The sequence below is a fragment of the Puntigrus tetrazona genome, chromosome 1 (genome assembly GCF_018831695.1).
Source record: "Puntigrus tetrazona isolate hp1 chromosome 1, ASM1883169v1, whole genome shotgun sequence".
NCBI classification, from domain to species: domain Eukaryota; kingdom Metazoa; phylum Chordata; class Actinopteri; order Cypriniformes; family Cyprinidae; genus Puntigrus; species Puntigrus tetrazona.
Window position 1 is genome coordinate 16164378 of NC_056699.1, and position 19059 is coordinate 16183436.

General features: G+C 36.2%; 1 protein-coding gene across 1 annotated transcript in view; it reads right to left on the reverse strand.

Moving 5' to 3' along the window:
• march4l (membrane-associated ring finger (C3HC4) 4, like) overlaps nucleotides 1-19059 on the reverse strand; it is a 38377-nt gene that overhangs the window by 4491 nt on the left and 14827 nt on the right. Inside the window, exons 2-3 of the mRNA XM_043240150.1 lie at nucleotides 14530-14685; nucleotides 12347-12539 (exon numbers count right to left, since the gene is read on the reverse strand). Coding sequence (XP_043096085.1) covers nucleotides 12347-12539; nucleotides 14530-14685 — 349 coding nt within the window. The remainder of the gene's footprint in view (nucleotides 1-12346; nucleotides 12540-14529; nucleotides 14686-19059) is intronic.

Below are 19059 nucleotides of genomic sequence, written 5' to 3' on the forward strand. Positions count from 1 at the left end.
TTCCTTGAAAAATAAATCTATATTATGGCAGATAACTATAATTAGGCACAAAATTATGTCATATTTTAATATCAAACTGAAAGCTGCACGAGCAAGATCTCATCCCACCTAAGCGAACCAAAATTATCTCTCTATCTCTCTATCTATCCATCTATCTAAATCTAAATCTAAATCTAATCAGGCCCATAGCCAGCTATGAGGTCACTGAGACCTCATAAATCCGGACTTCAAAATTTTTTGTGTTCAAAAATAAAATTGGTTCTTTGAATGACTGATTTGCTCATTTTATGAATGTCTGCATGTATAATTCAGTTTAGGCCATTTGCAACAATTTTTAGCGTCTGTGGTATGAAAATAATTGCTACGAGACACTGCTGGAGTCTTTAGAGATGTGTGAGTGAGGGTGTGGGCGCAGTTGCCACATCCAGATATTATAAGCTTCTTTGGACTAAATTCCTTTCCATTTAAAGGAATACTCCACTTCCAAAACAACAATTTCCTGATAATGTAAAGATGTTCATTAAGTTTTGTGATGAAATCATTTTTCTCTATATAATGGACTTTAGTTGTACTCAGCGGATTAAGGATAAAACTGCAGTTTCAGTGCAGATCCAAAGGGCTCTAAATGATCCCAGATGAGGGATCACAATTGTACTAGTTTTTACAATTCTTGGTTATTTTCTAAAAAACCCCCCAAAGAACATACTTTTTAACCTCAAATGCTCGTCTTGTCAAGTTCTGTGATGTTCAAGCATACTCTGGTTCGAAACAGTTAGGGTAGGATGACCATGCATCAAACACCCTATACAAAAAAGGTAAATCAATATAAAAAATAAGTCTATGTGCCAACTCATTTTTTTAATTTTATTTTTGTCATGTCCACTATGAATGTACACCAGGACTGAAGAAATGAAAATCCCCATATTTTCATACACAATAAGTAGAGCTTGTGCACTATAGTTGAACTAGTGTTTACAAACTTATCATCTTTAAAGCACCGATTATTGATGATACAGTAACTATAGCAAACAACTGATATAAAGATATCAACCACTAATAAACAGTAAATTATTAACAAATAATGATGCAATAAATGTGGTATAATTTAAGTATTCATCCGTCCAGAACTGATTTTTTTTTGTACACATCTGTCTTTTTTAAAGGGGTCAAATGATGTTTCAAAAAATATGCATTGTTTTGTGTATTTAGTGTAATACTTAAAGGTTGTGAGTCAGAAGCATCAGACTGTCCTTGCAGAGTTGGAATTGCCTCCCTTTATAGTCTCTGTGCACAGCCAGCATAGGCTGCTCTCCAAGTTTTCAGTTCTCTGTAAATGCACTAAAAACACTGTTCTGGAACAGTGTTGTAAATACAACTTAACCACTGATTCCTAGTTGTGCCCTCTTTTGGAAGCACAAACAAAATAGTTTCTCCTTTACAGCGACACACAGTGTCTCCAGAACATGGCGCCTGCAGCAACACTACATCGAGAATAACAGTTCTGCCTACTTTCTTTACTTAAACATCTGTGGGGTGTTATAAACCCCTCTGTGATGTAGAAAAGTGGGGACAGTTTTAGGGTGGAGTGGACAAGTCATAACTTTTATAAAGAATATCTATTTGGTTTTGAGATCTTTGCAACTTTAAAGATTTTATCTGTAACATCCCAAAGAGAAAAGAAAACTTTAAATTGCATCATATGACCCTTTTAAAGGCACAATTTTTGTAATAAAATATGCAAAAACCATATGCGCAGTGTTATATATTTCATGCAGTTGTGTGCTTACGTTGTCTGAAAAGTTCTCTAGGATTTGTATATTCAAAGAAATTCCAGATTTAAATAATGACCCGTCCCTGGTCATCGTTGCCTATCAATGATACATTATCATATTAAATAAAAAAAAAAATCCTTGTGTTCTTTAAATAAATGTGTTCTTCAAAATAACTCTGAATATTACCATTTGATAGTCTTAATTTTATGAAAGTTTTATGAGTTTACGAGGCTACGATAAACATAAATCTTCAAATCAAAAGTAAAATGTGGACTTCCTCCTTTTATTGTCAAGTTGGTTAGTCTCTCTTTTGTCATCAGATTAAGTTAGACGTTATATCTATATTGTTATTGGTTGATCTGGGGCCAATCAATGACCAGGCATTGCTCGTATTATGAAAACTAAAATATTATTGGTCTAAAAAAATCATGTGATGTCCATTTTAATTGGACGCAGGGTCCGAAGGGGTTAAATACATATAAATAACCATTTGCTTCTGTGAGCATGATTTGTGAAAATCTCCCGACGTTGCACGCTTTGTGCGTCATATAGTTATTGTTTTAAAAATGTGACCTCTAGCAGCAAAAATTTGTGAACCCTATTAATAATTTTGGATAGATGACACTCTGCTTACACAAGTTTTGACCATATAAAAACTATATCAATACTTACAATGTTGTTGAAACTGCATGGATTCAATAAATTTGCTTCCAGCATTCTAGGAAAATATAAAACAGGATGAATGGATGGATAGATAAAACTTTAATCTCTGTAGGAGCTATTTTTTAAGTATGTATTGTATTTTTTTGAGGAATTTATAACTTTTTTTTTTTTTACTATGTGCTGCGGCATTTCTCTTGGTGCTGCCAGCTTAAGATGTATTATTGATGTTATAATATTATTTATGTTATATTGTATTATCTGTGGACTTTCCTTGCATTTTTCACAATGTGATTTTTGAAGGAAATATGCAGAATTCTCTGGAATACATTTTAAACTTAAAAAGAGATGAAAGTTCAGATTTCCCGGCACCTGAAATCATCAGAAATTTTCCAAAATGCCGTATAAACACTCTTAGGATAAAAGCATACATTGATACAAAAGCATACCTTCTGATACATTGCTCGTAATATTCAAGAAGACCTGATGCCCTCTTTCTGTCGGGAGGGGAAATAATAAAAGGCTAATGCTATTCCCAGTGATAGTGTTTTCAATGAAACGATCGCCTTTAGGCATTATCTCCATTCCCTCCACCTAATCAGACAGAATGGACTCTTGTTTCCTCTCCCTCCCAGTCTGACTGCTTATTGAGACGGAGCGATACATCACTGTGAGAAACTCTTGAGGAGCTCTGCCATTGATCTACAGCACACGCACACACAAACGGATGAGCCACTAAAACAATCCCGACATCACTATTGTTCAGCTCCATCCCATTCACCCTCTCTCTTTTTTCTTGCAGTAACGATTACCTAAGATAGCGCTGCTCTGAGAAAACCCCATTATTCTCTCTGAGCCACTAGAGAGACGAAACAGCCATTCCACTTCAGGTTCTACAGCTTTGTGATGCCCATTTATACCGCAGGCACTAGGAGACAGATATTTTACATTGCAGCTGTCATTTGTGGATGGCTGCAGTTGTTGACGCTCTTGCTGTAATTTCCATTTGACTTTATGTCCGATCTGTGAGCTGTCTAAACCTCGTACATCAATGCACTTCTAGTGCCAAGTGCTTTGTCCAGTACCTGTGCATTCGTTCAGATGGTTACATACATACAGCAGCAGGATACAGTTGTCGTTGGTGAGCATTTTTGTTCTTAAGATTACACTTAAGATCACATAGTCACATAAGCAAAGTTTCAGGTTTTGCAAGCAAAAAAAAATTCTATTGATTTTTGAACCAAATAAGCCTGATACAAAATCTGCATGTAGATCTTTGCCATATTGCATTGATTCCTATTGAAATTGCTGGATTTTGTTGACAAAAGATGTCTGAACAGCGGTAAATGTGACCGTCTTTAATGTATTCACATACTTGGGTGCTTTTTTTAAATGTTGGTTCAGTTCAAATAGATACTCGTATTAAGTTCATCAATCTGCAGTGAGTTCGATTCAACTATAAGTAGTTCTACAAAAGGCAGCAATTTCAAAAGTCGGTCCATTGTTGATTCGGTTCAATACCAGCATCAGTTCAATATCAGTGATTCACGCTTAATTTTCTGAAGCTATGAGAATATAACTTTATTCAATTTTATTTTCTCTTCTGTTGCAGTATTCAATGCACTTTCACAACAGTCCAACGACACATGCTTGTGTATTCCTCTGTTTGGGGGCTTTTGCACTGCGTAGCTCCCAAGTATGAACTAAATTATTTTCTAATAAAATAGCCAGCAGGGTAGTTCCTAGAGAACCAATTTGTCTCTCGGGCTGTTCACCTGATTGACTTTATGTCATCAGAGCTGTTTTTTTATCTTTTGATAACAGAGATGGAAGGTAAAGGTACAATTTACGCAACTGCAAGAGCAAAACGTTGGGCTAAATTTGTTATGACAACTTACATCGAAGCTAAGAAAGGAACATAACACTGCAGACAACAGGTAAATCGTCATCGCCGTTTTCCATTTTTTTTAAATGCTGGTGTTTCGAATGCGTTTGGCCAACCAACCAAATTATTAGCAGTTCGAATACAAACACTGTTGTAATTTTTGAGATATTTATTATTCTTCTTCTGATGTGAAACTGACTGTGCAGACCAAACTGCAAGGCCTAGAAACTCTAAACTTTTACTAAAATGGCTATAACTCTTGAATGAGATATCTTCAATTCTATACATGTGTACGTTCGCAAAGACCTGGCCTTTTTTCAGTTGCTGTTGACATGACCAGCAAACAATGCAGCTCTCACACTACACAAGTGTTCTCACGCAGTGAAAAAATACATTGCAGACCTAACTGAAAACTGACAACACACCAACAGAGAAGACGGATCAGATTACTTCTGGTATTAAACAAGGTCTGGTATTAAACTTTTAAATCGTGTCATCTTTAAATAAATTCAAACTATAAATAGTGCTTTGTGGCTCTTTAATGTGTCGTGACAGATCACTTTATTGGCTCAGCTCTACCGTGCCGGATATGACATATTTAGCAAATCAAGTACTTTAAAGGAATTCCTTCGCTTATTACCATTACTGTGGCAAGAACAGTTGGAACAGCACAGCTTGACCCTCCACACTTTTTAAAATGTACTAATATTGAAAAAGTTTCAACTCTTTGCGAATGGTCAATTGTTGGTCCAGTCGATTTGAAAATCGTTATACACTGTCTCTGTCCAAAGGAAATTTGTATATCTCAAAAAACATGGCTGTCACTGGCCAATGTAGTTTGAGCACCTATTAGACAAGGTTAATAGGTGTGGATTGGAACGAAACTCAATGGGCATATTCGATTCGTGGTCCTAAAGGTATGTAAGAATTTTGAAAGAAAATGGCCACTAGTTGCCGTTGAGTTTTATTGCTCTGCAATCGCATTGTATTTCACGAATCCACACAATATGCATATCATTTAATAGATCTCCTCATAATGAAAACCTTTGCCTTAAGAAGCATTGCTGTCAATTAAATTGTTCATTAATTATTCACTAATATGTTAAAAACCTACTTTTGCAAACTTTTGTCCCTGGACTCTCTGGATCAATAATAATAATCAAAAATTTTTGTTTTTGTTAAGCTTTAATGGGATCATTTAGAAAAGATGTATGGCCGAATATACCCATAAGGCTATAAAGCATAAACAAAAACTTTAAACTTTAAGAAACCTGGCAAAGACTCTTAATTATTCCAGGTTTCATGGAGATCGGAGCATTGGTGTCACTACAGCAGTTAAAAATGCTTCAAAAACACAGAAAAGCACAGAAAATGACCTTAACTTTTAGAACATGTTCATATATTCACACCAACACTAGATCTTCACATCATATGATAGATCTCCTCATTCTGAACAACTCTGCCTTTAGGACTAATGCTGTCAATCAAATCCCTCATTACAGGTGCTGATCATATAATTAGAATATCATCAAAAAGTTGATTTATTTCACTAATTCTATTTAGAAAGCGAAACTTGTATATTATATTGATTCATTACACACAGACTGATATATTTCAAATGTTTATTTCTTTTAATTTTGATGATTATAACTGATATCTAATGAAAAACCCAAATTCAGTCTCTCAGAAAATTAGAATATTGTGAAAAGGTTGAATATTAAAGACACCTGGTGCCACACTCTAATCAGCTAATTAACTCATAACACCCGCAAAGTCCTTTAAATGGTCTCTTAGTCTAGTTCTGTAGGCTACACGATCATGGGGAAGACTGCTGACTTGACAGTTGTCCAAGAGACGACCATTGACACCTTGCACAAGGAGGGCAAGACACAAAAGGTCATTGCTGGCTGTTCACAGAGCTCTGTGTCCAAGCACATTAATAGAGAGGGCGAAGGGAAGGAAAAGATGTGGTAGAAAAAAATGTATAAGCAACAGGGATAACCGCACCCTGGAGAGGATTGTGAAACAAAACCCATTCAAAAATGTGGGGACTGCAGCTGGAGTCAGTGCTTCAAGAACCACTACACACAGATATATACAAGACATGGTTTTCAGCTGTCGCATTCCTTGTGTCAAGTCACTCTTGAAAAACAGACAGCGTCAGAAGCTAGTTGTTAAAAACTAGACTTTTGCGAACTACTCACAGGTTTTTCTCTTAATTTTGATTAAACCACTACATAACAATTCTCTGTATTCTCTATATAAATAATAATCAAACATTTTTTTGAATTTTGTGTTTAGGTATCTCTGTAACAGGGTCAATTTCTCCTCCATTTTCTCAACAGGGATTGCTCCTGTCCTGCTCGATTGCTCCTGTCTGCTGGGAGGTTCATGTGTTTGTAGCTCAGTGTAGCTTTGCTATTCCATTTATCATCCTCTGTTCTTTTAGCGATAAAATATAACGTTATCTACATACCACTGATACTATCTATCAAACTAATCTAACAAATTCAACTGTTGTTCGTTTGCTCGCTTTTAATCTAAAACAGCGCAGTGCGTTATTATCAGGAGACATGGTGTTAACTTTCACTGCTATGCTGATGACAGCTGTATATTTCATCGCAGCACGGTGATACACACCAAACTGAGAAACTAACAGAATGCATAGCCGCATAACTTCTTAATGCTAAACTCTGAAAAAACAGAGGTGCTAATAATTGGACCTAAAAACCCCACATGTAATAATCTAGAACACAGTCTATCACTTGATGGCTGCTCTGTTAATTCTTCATCATCAGTTAGGAACCTAGGTGTGCTGTTTGACCGCAATCTTTCCTTTGAAAATCATGTTTCTAGCATCTGTAAAACTGCTTTTAAAAATATATCTAAATTATGACCTATGCTTTCAACCTCTAATGCAGAAACATTAATTCATGCGTTTATGACCTCGAGGTTAAATTATTGTAATGCTTTATTGAGTGGTTGTTCTGCACGCTTGATAAACAAACTTCAGCTAGTCCAAAACACAGCAGCTAGAGTCCTTATTAGAACTAGGAAGTATGATCATATTAGCCCGGTTCTGTCAACACTGCACCAGCTCCCTATCAAACATTGGATAGGTTTTAAAATCTTGTTAAATACTTATAAAGCCCTGAATGGTTTAGCTCCTCAATATTTGAGCGAGCTCTTATCAAAATATAGTCCTGCATGTCCACTGCATTCTCAAAGCTGTTTGTTAATACTTAGAATATCAAAATCAACTGCGGGCGACAGATCTTTTTCCTATTTATCACCCAAACTCTGGAACAATCTCCCTAACACTGTTCGGGAAGCAGACACACTCTGTCAGTTTAAATCTAGATTAAAGACACATCTTTTTAACTTAGCCTACACATAACACACCAACACACTTTTATTATTCAAATCCGTTAAAGGATTTTTAGGCTGCATTAATTAGATCAGCTGGAACCGGGAACACTACTCATAAAACACAATGTACTTGTGACATCGTAAAAAGAATAATATTAGACTTGTTTCTTTCTTATTCTGTTTCTCAGTTCATATCCAGATCAAATGGTGGATCAGCTGCCAGAGATTACGTTCATCAGAGACCATAACACCTAGATGCGTTCTGTGGACCAATCACCAGATCCTGACACACACACACACACACACACACACACACACACAATAAGCCCTTTATACAATCTGATACAGCTGTGTTTAAAAAATTTAACTGGAGGTTAAGTGCTGGGCGTCCGGCCAGAGGAGAACTTTCCCCAACTCAGCCTGGTTTCTCCCAAGTTTTTTTTTCCCTCCATTCTGTAATGAATGGGGTTTTGGTTCCTTGCCGCTGTCTCCTCTGGCTTGCTTAGTTGGGGACACTTAACTTCTAGTGATTATCGTCGAATTGATTCCAGAGACCGTCTCATCATTATAACATCGCTATCATTGTATTTTTCTAGTTTTTTTACTGTTCAGTGCTTTGACACAATCTGTGTTGTTAAAAGCGCTATATAAATAAAAGTGATTGATTTAAAAAGAGCCTATAAAACCTACACAAAAAAACTAATATTTATTAAACTTGGTTAAAGCATGTGATTAACAATGTGTTAACAAGCATGCAAAGTTTCACAGAGATCGGACCATAGGTGGGGTCATAACAGTTAAAAAGGCCCTTAAATAGTAAATCTCATATATTGACTTATAGACTGTCTTTAAATAATATGATATATCTCCTCATTCTGAACAACTTTGGACTAATGACGTCAATCAAACTGTTTTGACCAAAAATAACACTATAATCGTTATAAAGGTTAATTCTTATAGTGTTGTGTGAGAAATTGCAATTTCTAACCACTGAATGACAGTGGAGGACCACTAATGGGCTCTTTAAACACTAAAACAATACAGTTCATAGATTTGCTCATGGAGACATCATAAAATCACTATTAAAGCATTTCAAATCACAATAAGTTACAATTTTGCCAGATTAGCTTGAACCTCTGATATCACATGGATTATTTTAATTATGTCAGGCCTTTAATTATATTAGGCCTTTAACATGTCAGTTGTGTTGCTGTCTATGCAGGGTCAGAAAGCTCTTGGATTTCATCAAAAACAGTTGGGGTTTCAAAGATGAACAGAGGTCTTATGGGTGAGCTCTTTGGGTGAGCAATTAATGACAGAATTTACATTTTTGGGTGGACTTTAAGCAATTTAAGCAAAATAAGCATTCTTGTTGATAAAATTGCAATAATACTGCAATAAAACAGAAATAACACAATCATAGCTGGTTATAAGGATCTGCACTCGGGGGTTATCTAGTCACTGAGGGCTTGTCTCATTAGAGTACAATATGCTTATGAATGTAATCATTTTAATTCCTGGAAGTGAATCGCTGAATGACATAAAATTTAGTCACATTTTGTGTTTAGCTTTGGAACATCTGCACTACATTGACTGCGGATTTTGCCATTTGCTGTCGATGCTTTGAAAACAAAACCAAAGGTTCAAAAACCTAAAGCACAAAAGTGAGTCAAGTAACACTATTTATTTTGACACAAACATACAGCGGTTCTGACCCAAAAATTCAGTGTGAATGTACTAAATGTATATGAATGAATGGGTAAAGTTGAGACCCTATTCTGTTCTTCCAATAGCTGTACAACTGCCTCTAACAGTGATAATGCATGTTAAAAATAGTGACTTCCATAACGCTGGAATGTCTCATTACAGTTAACGTGACATTATTTGATTTCAAAGCTCAACAGAGAATTCATCCGTTACACAACAGTGGCTTTCTTGATTGTAGAGCGAAGCATTCAGGAGAGACCCGGGCCACAAAACTGATAAAGGCTCCGATGGAAGACAGTTACCGGAATAACTCATATCTCACAAGAATATGTGAAATACACACGTCAAGTGTGTGAGCAGTAACTGGTTATAAAGTAGCACTGTATGTTGTGAAAATTAGTTTTGCAGTGTGATTCCATTTAACAGCTTTAATAAAATATTATTATATATTTATTAGCAAAGAAGTGAAGTCTATTTGTTCATACAAACATTTTACACTCTAAAATGTGACTGATTGTCATATTCTTCTGCTATGTGAATAGTTCCCTAGTTATTAGCATATCTCATTGTCACAGACAAACAATAACCTATAGAATAATTGCACAAAATACGGATTTTGAGAGACAGAGCTAAAATATATATATATATATATATATATATATATATATATATATATATATATATATATATATATATATATATATATACACATAAACATTATCTGTTGTGATGGTTACAGGTATTGCTCAGAACTGTGGTCACATTTATTGCTAAGGGAAATTTTAAAAGTGAAAAATTTCACTCCCAATTGACAATGTTTGTATATAAATAAAATCTGAAATTAAATGCATGCATGATAAAGGGATCATGTCTTTTCAGAAGACCTGAATTAAACCGCTTGATTCTTACTTACTTTTGCAATGGTTTGATGTACTTTTTGACACTTGAAAAAGCAGACTTTCTATGCCTCGACAAAAATATTAAAATATAGTATATTAAAAATATCTTCATTTGCGCTTCAAAGTTGAAGAAAAGTGTAAGTGGTTTAGAATGACAGGAGAGTGAGAAAATGATGACAGAATTTTCATTTAGGAGTGAACTAACCCCCAAATAAACTTCACATTTCTGTTTTTCTCCCACACAGTTTTAATATTTGTTGCTCTCTAATACTTCAGCAAAAGCATTAGTGAACTGTTTTGATGCTCTAGTTTTGGCTGCAGCATTCATAACCCCCCGACTTCCCTGAAAGTGGTTTTGTTACAGCAATGCAACTCTAAGCTGTTCAGCTGATGCTTAATTGAAACACAATTTTATCATTTAATTAGGAGCACATTTCCTCTGAGAGACAAAAAGACAGATACAATGTGTGTGCGTGTGTTATTTACTGCCTCAATTTTATCCAGATCGCGAGGGAGTAGTGTGTGTTTTCTCTTATAGCGATCACTCCTTAAGCTGGCCTGATTAGACTCTGTCTCATTGTCTCGCCGTTTCTCCAGAGATCAAACTCAGCATATCCTTGCCTGTAATACTTTGGACCAGTGACAACATATTACATAGCACAGAAAGTCCTAAATATTCGGTCCACTTCCAAATGGCATATACCAATCATTAAATATTTCTCAGAAATGTTTGAACCGCAAACAAGATGAATTTCAATTAAAAGCGCATCCTACTCCTGCAAAGCACTTGAAATAAGGGGCCATTATGATCATAGGTCTCAACCTTCCATTTTAAATGAGAATATTAATGTAGCTTCTTACTTTCAGATTGCTGTGGAAAATACATCTTTGCATCTCAAATCCTCATGATAGGGTGAATGAGAATAACTGAACGTTTTAAAATCCATGTTAAAATCATGAAAATGGCAGACAAACTAAGTATTCCCTTGAATGCATGATTGTCTGTAAACTGTAATAGCCTTATCAAGAGCCCTTTGTGAAGTATTTCACTTGGAGGTTTGTTCCAAATGAGAGTTAGAAAGTAATGAAAGTACCATTTAGAACAGAGAGCAACAGCGGAGTACTGGAAGTAAAAAATCCCTTCATTATCTCAACAGAGAAATAGATTTTTCTACATAAAGCTTTCAAGACAGGCTGACTAATAATATATGATATACGCTTCTGTTAAGCCCTAACTCGTAAGTTTTGTTTTTTTAGTTTAATAATAATAATAATAATAATACAAATTCTGGTAAAGCCTTATGCTGCAATAAAAGAATTCAGCCAATCAGGGAACTACAAGCAACAAATCAGAAGCTGTTGAATATTTTTGTGGAAGCTGTGATACTTTTTTCAGTATTCTTTGATGAATAGAAATGTCAAAATATATATATATATATGTCTGTCACATTTGATCAAATTGATGTATCTTTGCTGAATATAAACATGAATTTCTTTTTAACAAATAACATGTTTAATCTAGCATTGCGTAACTTCTATTCTGTCATTAAATATCAGATTTATTTTTAAATATTGCATGCATTTTCTGGATTTGTATATATTCATGTTGTCACAGCCAGCGTATCGTAGCCAATTTGATTCAGAAGTGGCTTTAAATCATATCTATGGAGGAATCAATTACAAGTTCTCGGTCTTTCCGCCCTGGCTAGACGTTTTATTCAGTAGATATTGTACATAGAAAAGCTTGATATTAAGTGAAATGCAGCAATTACTCATGGCTCCCTGCGGCTCGCCTGAAAAATACAATCCTCTCAGTTCTGCTTGTACATTTTCTTGTGTTTTAAAAGGAAAGTGGGCTTGTAATTCAACATGTCTTATTCACTTTCAGCCGGTTCCAACATATGTCTTTTGCCAGGCAGGCCACCGTGTACTCTTTCTCCCCGGGTTTTTCTTTCTCCCTACAGACATCGTTTGACACTCTCAGAATGGGAAACAAGCAAGCATAAAAAACACAGAGCCAGGTGACTGCAGTTATTGAGCGTCCAATGACCTACCGATGCACACCAGGTCCATGAAGCCGTACATGGCGTAACAGATCTGGAAGAGCAGATCCTGCCGTTGCCACTTGGCCGATGGGCTGAGGGAGGACCAGACCAGCCAGGAGATGCTGGCTATCAGGAACAGGGAACCCAGGACAGCTGCAGCTATCTGTACTTTCTCTATCACCGTCAAAGAGATGGCCTGCCACTGGAGATACAAAAAAATGTAAACTAACAAATAATACAGTACCAGTATCACATTTCATCTTTTCAGTATCACAAAAATCTTTTCATTGCCAATCACAAAACTTTTAAACAGCATGGATTGATAAATTGACTGATTATTGTGTATTATTGTTGTCTTTGATGTAAAATATGAATAAAAATAAAACATGAACCGACTGATCAATTAAACCTTTCCCCAGTTCACAACGGTAAACTTTGTCAAATTATTTATATTTTGAGGAATTTTTGCATTATAGGTTTGCATCGTGTTTTTGTCAAAATGGTCTATCTACTTGTTCACAATATTTATTTTTTCACATATGTGACCCTGGACCACTAAACCAGTCATAAGCTGCATGGGTTTATTTGTATCAATAGTCGATGGGCAAGTATGGGTCAAAATTGCTGAGTTTTCTTTTATGCCAAAAATCATTAGGATATTAAGTAAAGCCCTTAATATGGCCCTTTACATTCCAGATTTTCAAATAGTTGTACAATATATTGCGTCTATGCAAAGCTTATTTTTTCAGCATTCACATCTGGGCTTGTGGTCCTGGGTCACATATATGCCGCGTGCTTCTACCTGTCATTGGATCTTAGTGTTAAATGACAGATCTAATATAAGCAAATCAAACGGAGAAAAGCCAAACAAAACTTTGTGAGTAATTTGTAATGTTATGATAAAAAACTCAGATTGCAATATAGTTGCCAAAGTTCTTAAAAAATAACTAAAACAAAGAAAAATAGTCTATTTATCATCTGAAGGTCAGATCAAAAGAAAATAAAAAAAGACAGAAAGTAAAATCAGTGAGAGCAGACGCTTTGAACCCAGAGAAGCATATAAACAACTTGAGCTAACACAGTATGAAAGGAATAAGACTGCTCTCAGTATTGTGCTGGTACAGTGATCAGATGGTTAGATCATGGTGCTGAATGACTAACATATTCATATCTCATACATGGTAACCCAACATGCACTACATGGTCAAAGTTTGCGAACATCGTTTTCTGATTCAGTCAAGCATACAGTCATTTAATGTAAAAAAGGAGATACTATTTTCTTTCCCAAAATAACTGTGCTCTCTGCACAAAGCAGGATCCACAAGGAAAGGATTTACTGACTCTAGTACAGAAGAACTTGGCTGGACTTCACAGAACGCCAACCTGAAATTCACTGAGCACCTTTGGGATGACTGCGAGCCAGGTCCCATCGTATAAAACCAGCGTCTGACCTCACTGATGCTCTGGTGCCTGAACGAGAGCAGTGTTCCACTGTCTATCCTTGCCAGAAGAATGGAAGAGAGGACTGATAGATTATTAATGCCCCTGCTTGAATTGCATGGCTTTGCTCAACAAACAAAAATGTGGGTGTCATGTTCAAGCGTCCACAAATTGTTGGCCATGTAGTGTCAAGGAATACCAATGGTGGACATAAAAGAAACACGTAAACATCCAATTTCTTACATTTTTCTTTACTTTATATGACAGTATATTTCATGTAAGGAAATGTAACATATGTACATATAATATTTAGCATTTGCGTATGGGTACCTCCACTTGATTTCAGAGTTTCAAGTTTTTTTAAGGTAAAGACTACTTTCAACATTTAAATGATTCATTTGTGAATTTGCCTTATGCGATTGCATCAGAATTATCCGAAACTCACTCATCCAATGATCCTGGCTGATCAAGTCTCAAATCACTGATTTGGTCTTGTCTGACTCAAAATGAGCCAACCAGGAGTAATATGATCTTCAGAGCTGTTCAGACTTCAGACAATAATGTCAAATCGAGCTGTAACCCATTTAAAATATATCCTATCTGTGTAACTGGTGCATTAGCCCCGTCTCTCTTAGTAGGAAAATCGGGTATATGAAATAAAATAATAAATAATAAAGAACACATAGATCAGTGCTTTTACATCTAATACATACATTTGCACTTCTGCACTAAGTCCAGGCAGAGTGAGTTACCTGTAGCGGGTTCTTGGTGCTGATGGCGATGACCTGGTATTTGTAGTAGCAGAGTTCACAGCTCCAGGATCCTCTCTCACTAATCCACTTAATAAGACAGGGCTCATGAGTGCAGCGTACAGAACCACTACAGCGACACGGGCTCAGCAGCTCCCCCTGCAAGACACAATACAGCTTACATCACTAGACGTTCATCTTCTCCTAAACCACTGTACATCAACACCCGGCTCAGTGATAAGATTAGATTAGATACAACACATTTACAAGATTAAACCAAAAAGTTAATTGCGATTAACTTTAATGTTGAAATTCTTTACCCTTTTTCTCGCAATTTTGTTTATATAAGATATAAACTCCAAATTCAGACATTTTAATACAAATCTGTTTTTTAATAAAAAAAAAAAGCATTTGTTTAAATTGGTTATTTTTTTCTGAATTTACAGTCCATTAAGTCCATTCCAAATAAAAATATTGTGACTTTTCATCTCACAGTTTTCTTCTCAAAATTGCACGTTTATATCACGTAATTTCATGTCTTGAATTTCTACGTTTTTGTCTTTTTGTAAGAAAAAAACGGTTGAAATTGTAATGCAAATGTTTCACTTTTTTTAAAATGAAAGATTCCATATCTTTAAGTCAGGTTGAAATGAACATTTTCTAAATGCCTGTTATTGATCTTGTGCATATGGTTTGAGCATATGTTTTTTTCGGACCTCTTAATATTTAATGGATATGTATTAAAGACTGTTTAAAGACTAATAAATGTATTATATTATATCACAGTATGGAAGAAAAGACAATATGTTGCTACTTCCACTTCATTACAACTTCCATGTGCGGTTAAATTTACAAAACAAATTTTTTTTAAAGGACATTTGAATTCTACATTGGGAATTCTAAAAAAAAATTACCCTTGCAGTTATTTCTTGACATTTCACAACCTTAGCAAGACCAGTGCCTTGTCACAACACAAAAGCTCGATTTGTCTAATATTTCCTAGTAAGTTTTTCAAATAATAAGCGGTGAAGCAGAATCTTCAATATTATGGCAGTGACAGTGCATCATCGTCACATTTGTGACATTATGCCCCCAAAAATATCAAAATGAATTTTAATTGACACTTCAAAAACATGCTCATCTTAGAAGAGGTATATTTAAGGCATTTTACGAATGAATTGCATTATTAATGTAATTTTAAATAAATTAATAGATCCAGTCCAAAACATGAGTGTCACATCATTGACCCAACCATTAGTTGTACAAATTATTAATGAGGACCACTTAAGAGTTACTAGGGACAAGCCCTAGTGACCTTCAAAAAACTGTACCCATGGGACATTCATTTGGGAAAGATGGTTTAACAGAGGTGCATGTGTCCAGTTTGACTTCAACAGATAATAAAACAGCAAAAATCCCTTTTCAGCAGCAAAGGGACATCATTTGACTGATTACTGCTTTGCAATCCATGTGAATCATGTATAAACCGAGACAACAAACCCACCGCCTCGAAATCACACGTCTTACTGCAGGCTTAAACTTTTCAAGTGCTGCATGTCAAAATATCTTCACAGAAGCCTCGCAGCAGTATTTACGACGTTTCAAAACAGCACACGTTTCAAACGTGCCTCTAGTGAGATTTGTGTGGGTGACAAATAGTTGCCTAATCCAGTGTGTTTATTTTGAGCTCATTAAACCGGTGTGAAGTACATCTATACATCCGTCCGGTACTATTTGCACAAGAGCGAACATTAATCATAACAAATTCCATTGCTTCGTAAATAGAAACCAGACACAACGGCGGCATCTAATATTCGGCCTTACAAACATATACACATACACACACCATAATGAGGGATGATCAGATAAAAGCATCTGTTTGGTCCCTGGCAACAGTGCGCTGGGACTTGCTCACCGACTGGAGCTGCGTCAAACCGATCCCTGTGGCACTGATAGAAATTACCTTCCCGCGCTGATCAGATTCGCTGCACAGTCTTTTTTAGATTGCTTCAGTTTAGCACTTAGATAAGGGATGCTGAATTTCCATCAGCATAAAGTATGAATTATTTACCCACAGCATTTTCAGAAGGAGATATTTAGGGAGAGATCGGGATGGCAACTCAAATTCCCTTCAAGTTATGCATGTTAAGAAAACGCAGATCACTGCTTTGCCCTGGAGCTCTGAAGAGCGGTGCTAATGAGCGTAGTTTCCAGCAGTCGGCTTGATGTCCCTCACTGAACTGACACGCTCGTTTAGCTCTACATGCGCAGGGTTATGTCCAACTCTTTACCGTGCGTTCGTTCACAAACACCGTCTCGATCTGGCTCACATTCGAGCAGCTCCAGGTACAAACTGCTGCGGTTTACCCAGCAAAAAAAAAATAAAAATACAACTTTTTTAAGTTGATTTCAACACCGGGCTTCTTTCAGCCTAAATATCTGGTTTTGGAGTAATTCGAGTTTGATCATCGGCGTTAAACATCTGCAAAAAGACGTAATCAGACTCCGCCCACACATTTCTGTTCATCGCTGGAGAAACTGCCACCATCATCCGCCGTCACCACCCATTCATGCATGGGTTCGAACGGAAAATAAAATGCAATCATGCTCACTTAAACATTTATTATGATTTTTCAGCAGGTACAGTTTCGCTTTTATTCACACAAATCGAGACTTGGTGGGAAGGTTTTTTTACACGTTTGTAAAATGTAAAATATAGTGTAAAAATGTTCAAATTTTGTTTTGTTTTGTGTCAACTATGGCAATGCAAAAAATGTTGTCATAGACCTAATTTAAGATCTGAATAGCTTTTTTACTAGTAATTACAATGCTAAGGTCACGGGTTCAACTTCTGATAAAATGATAGAATGTAACTTCACTGCAAGTGACAAAATTTTACTGAACAGGGCTTATTCTGGAATTAGATGTTTTTAAAACATGCCAGTATATAAAAACTAACTTTTTTTTAAATACAAAAATATTTTTTATGCCGATGTCCCTCAGCAAATCTGCTGATGCACACTGGGCTGTGTTGTTACTGTAACATCCCAGCTAAGATATTGAGGGAATTACATTTTACGCGAGTGAATTGCATTGCCTGATTCATTTTAATACTCTCTTCCCACACATTTTGCGTCTGAAAGGGAAACTCCAGCAAATGCATATTTAATAAGGTCAGGTGCCTAAATAACTGTGTCCGCACCTTTTCAGTGTTAATTCTTCACTGCGTTTCTTTAGTAAATCCTGACTGTACTTTAATGCCAAAAGACTGCACTGGCTGTAGGTTGGCACGCTGCCTACGTTTGGCACAGTTGGCACGCGGCTCAATTTTGGCTGTGCGTCTTGCATCATCAACCTGGAACTACAATTCGATTCAGTTTGGGAACGTCCTATGAATGATTCTGAACACAATGATGCTGCAGATAAAAGAGAAAAGTAATGGATTATGCACAAGATGTCCAAACAAGGAAGATGTAGATGAAACTGTCTTGTATGGATGTCTTGTTTAAATGCAATAAATGCCATAAATATAGGCTGAAATGGAAAAATTGAAAATGCTGTAATTTGCACTCTATATTTGTAATTCTAAATGAGTTAAGTAAAGTATCTGTCAAGTCCCTCTACACACACCTGTGCAGTAGGTGCAAAAGCCAAGAAAAAGAAGAATAAGGAGGAAGGAAGTGTGTTTAATTTAGTCTTACAATGTTTCAAAGAGTCTTTTAAGTGTGTCAGTAAAAACATAAGCATGTTTTGTGTTTGTTTAACTAATAAGGATCGTATTAGTTATTAAGCTCACTATGAACACACAGTGAATGTGTGTGACCACAGTATGAGCGCGCAATGAGTGCTCTGTGATCTCACATTGTGAACACAGCGTGAGCACACAGTGAGCGTGTTGTGCGCTTACACTTTTAGCTCACTGACACACACACTGTGACCACACCACGAGTGTCCTGTGAGCTCATGGTGACATCACTGCGAGATCAAATTGTGGGTATGCAGCCAACAGATGCAACCTCTGGAGGAACTCATTATAGCTCTGCAGTTTCACTTGTAAGGTGCAGAAACACCTAGCAGAAAGTCGATCATTTTTTATGGCTCTCCAATTGATTTTGATGAAATTGCTGTGCTGCTCGATACATCAGAGAGTTCAGCAGTGAGTTCAACAGCACGCTGAGGTCATCAATTAGCAATCTGTGGTCCAGATCCAGACTGGAGTGAGCGTGTCTGGCAACGGTTCAAATACACTAGTTTTCTCAAATACATTTATGCCTACATATTTGATTGCATCTCATTCAATCAAACGTGTTTATGCAAATGATTCAGCTGTAGACAAAATGAGATGAGACAGCAGTTTGCCAGCTCCTGTGGACAAGGACAAAGAACTTAAACGTCAAAGAAGAATGAATAGAAGAGTTTATTGCCCCTGACTAAAGAGTAAAGCATCTCTCGTTTGTTCTCATTTGTTCAACTAATTTCTTGTTTAGTGATAAGATTGAGAAACAATTCCATCATTTTATTATCATCCTCATT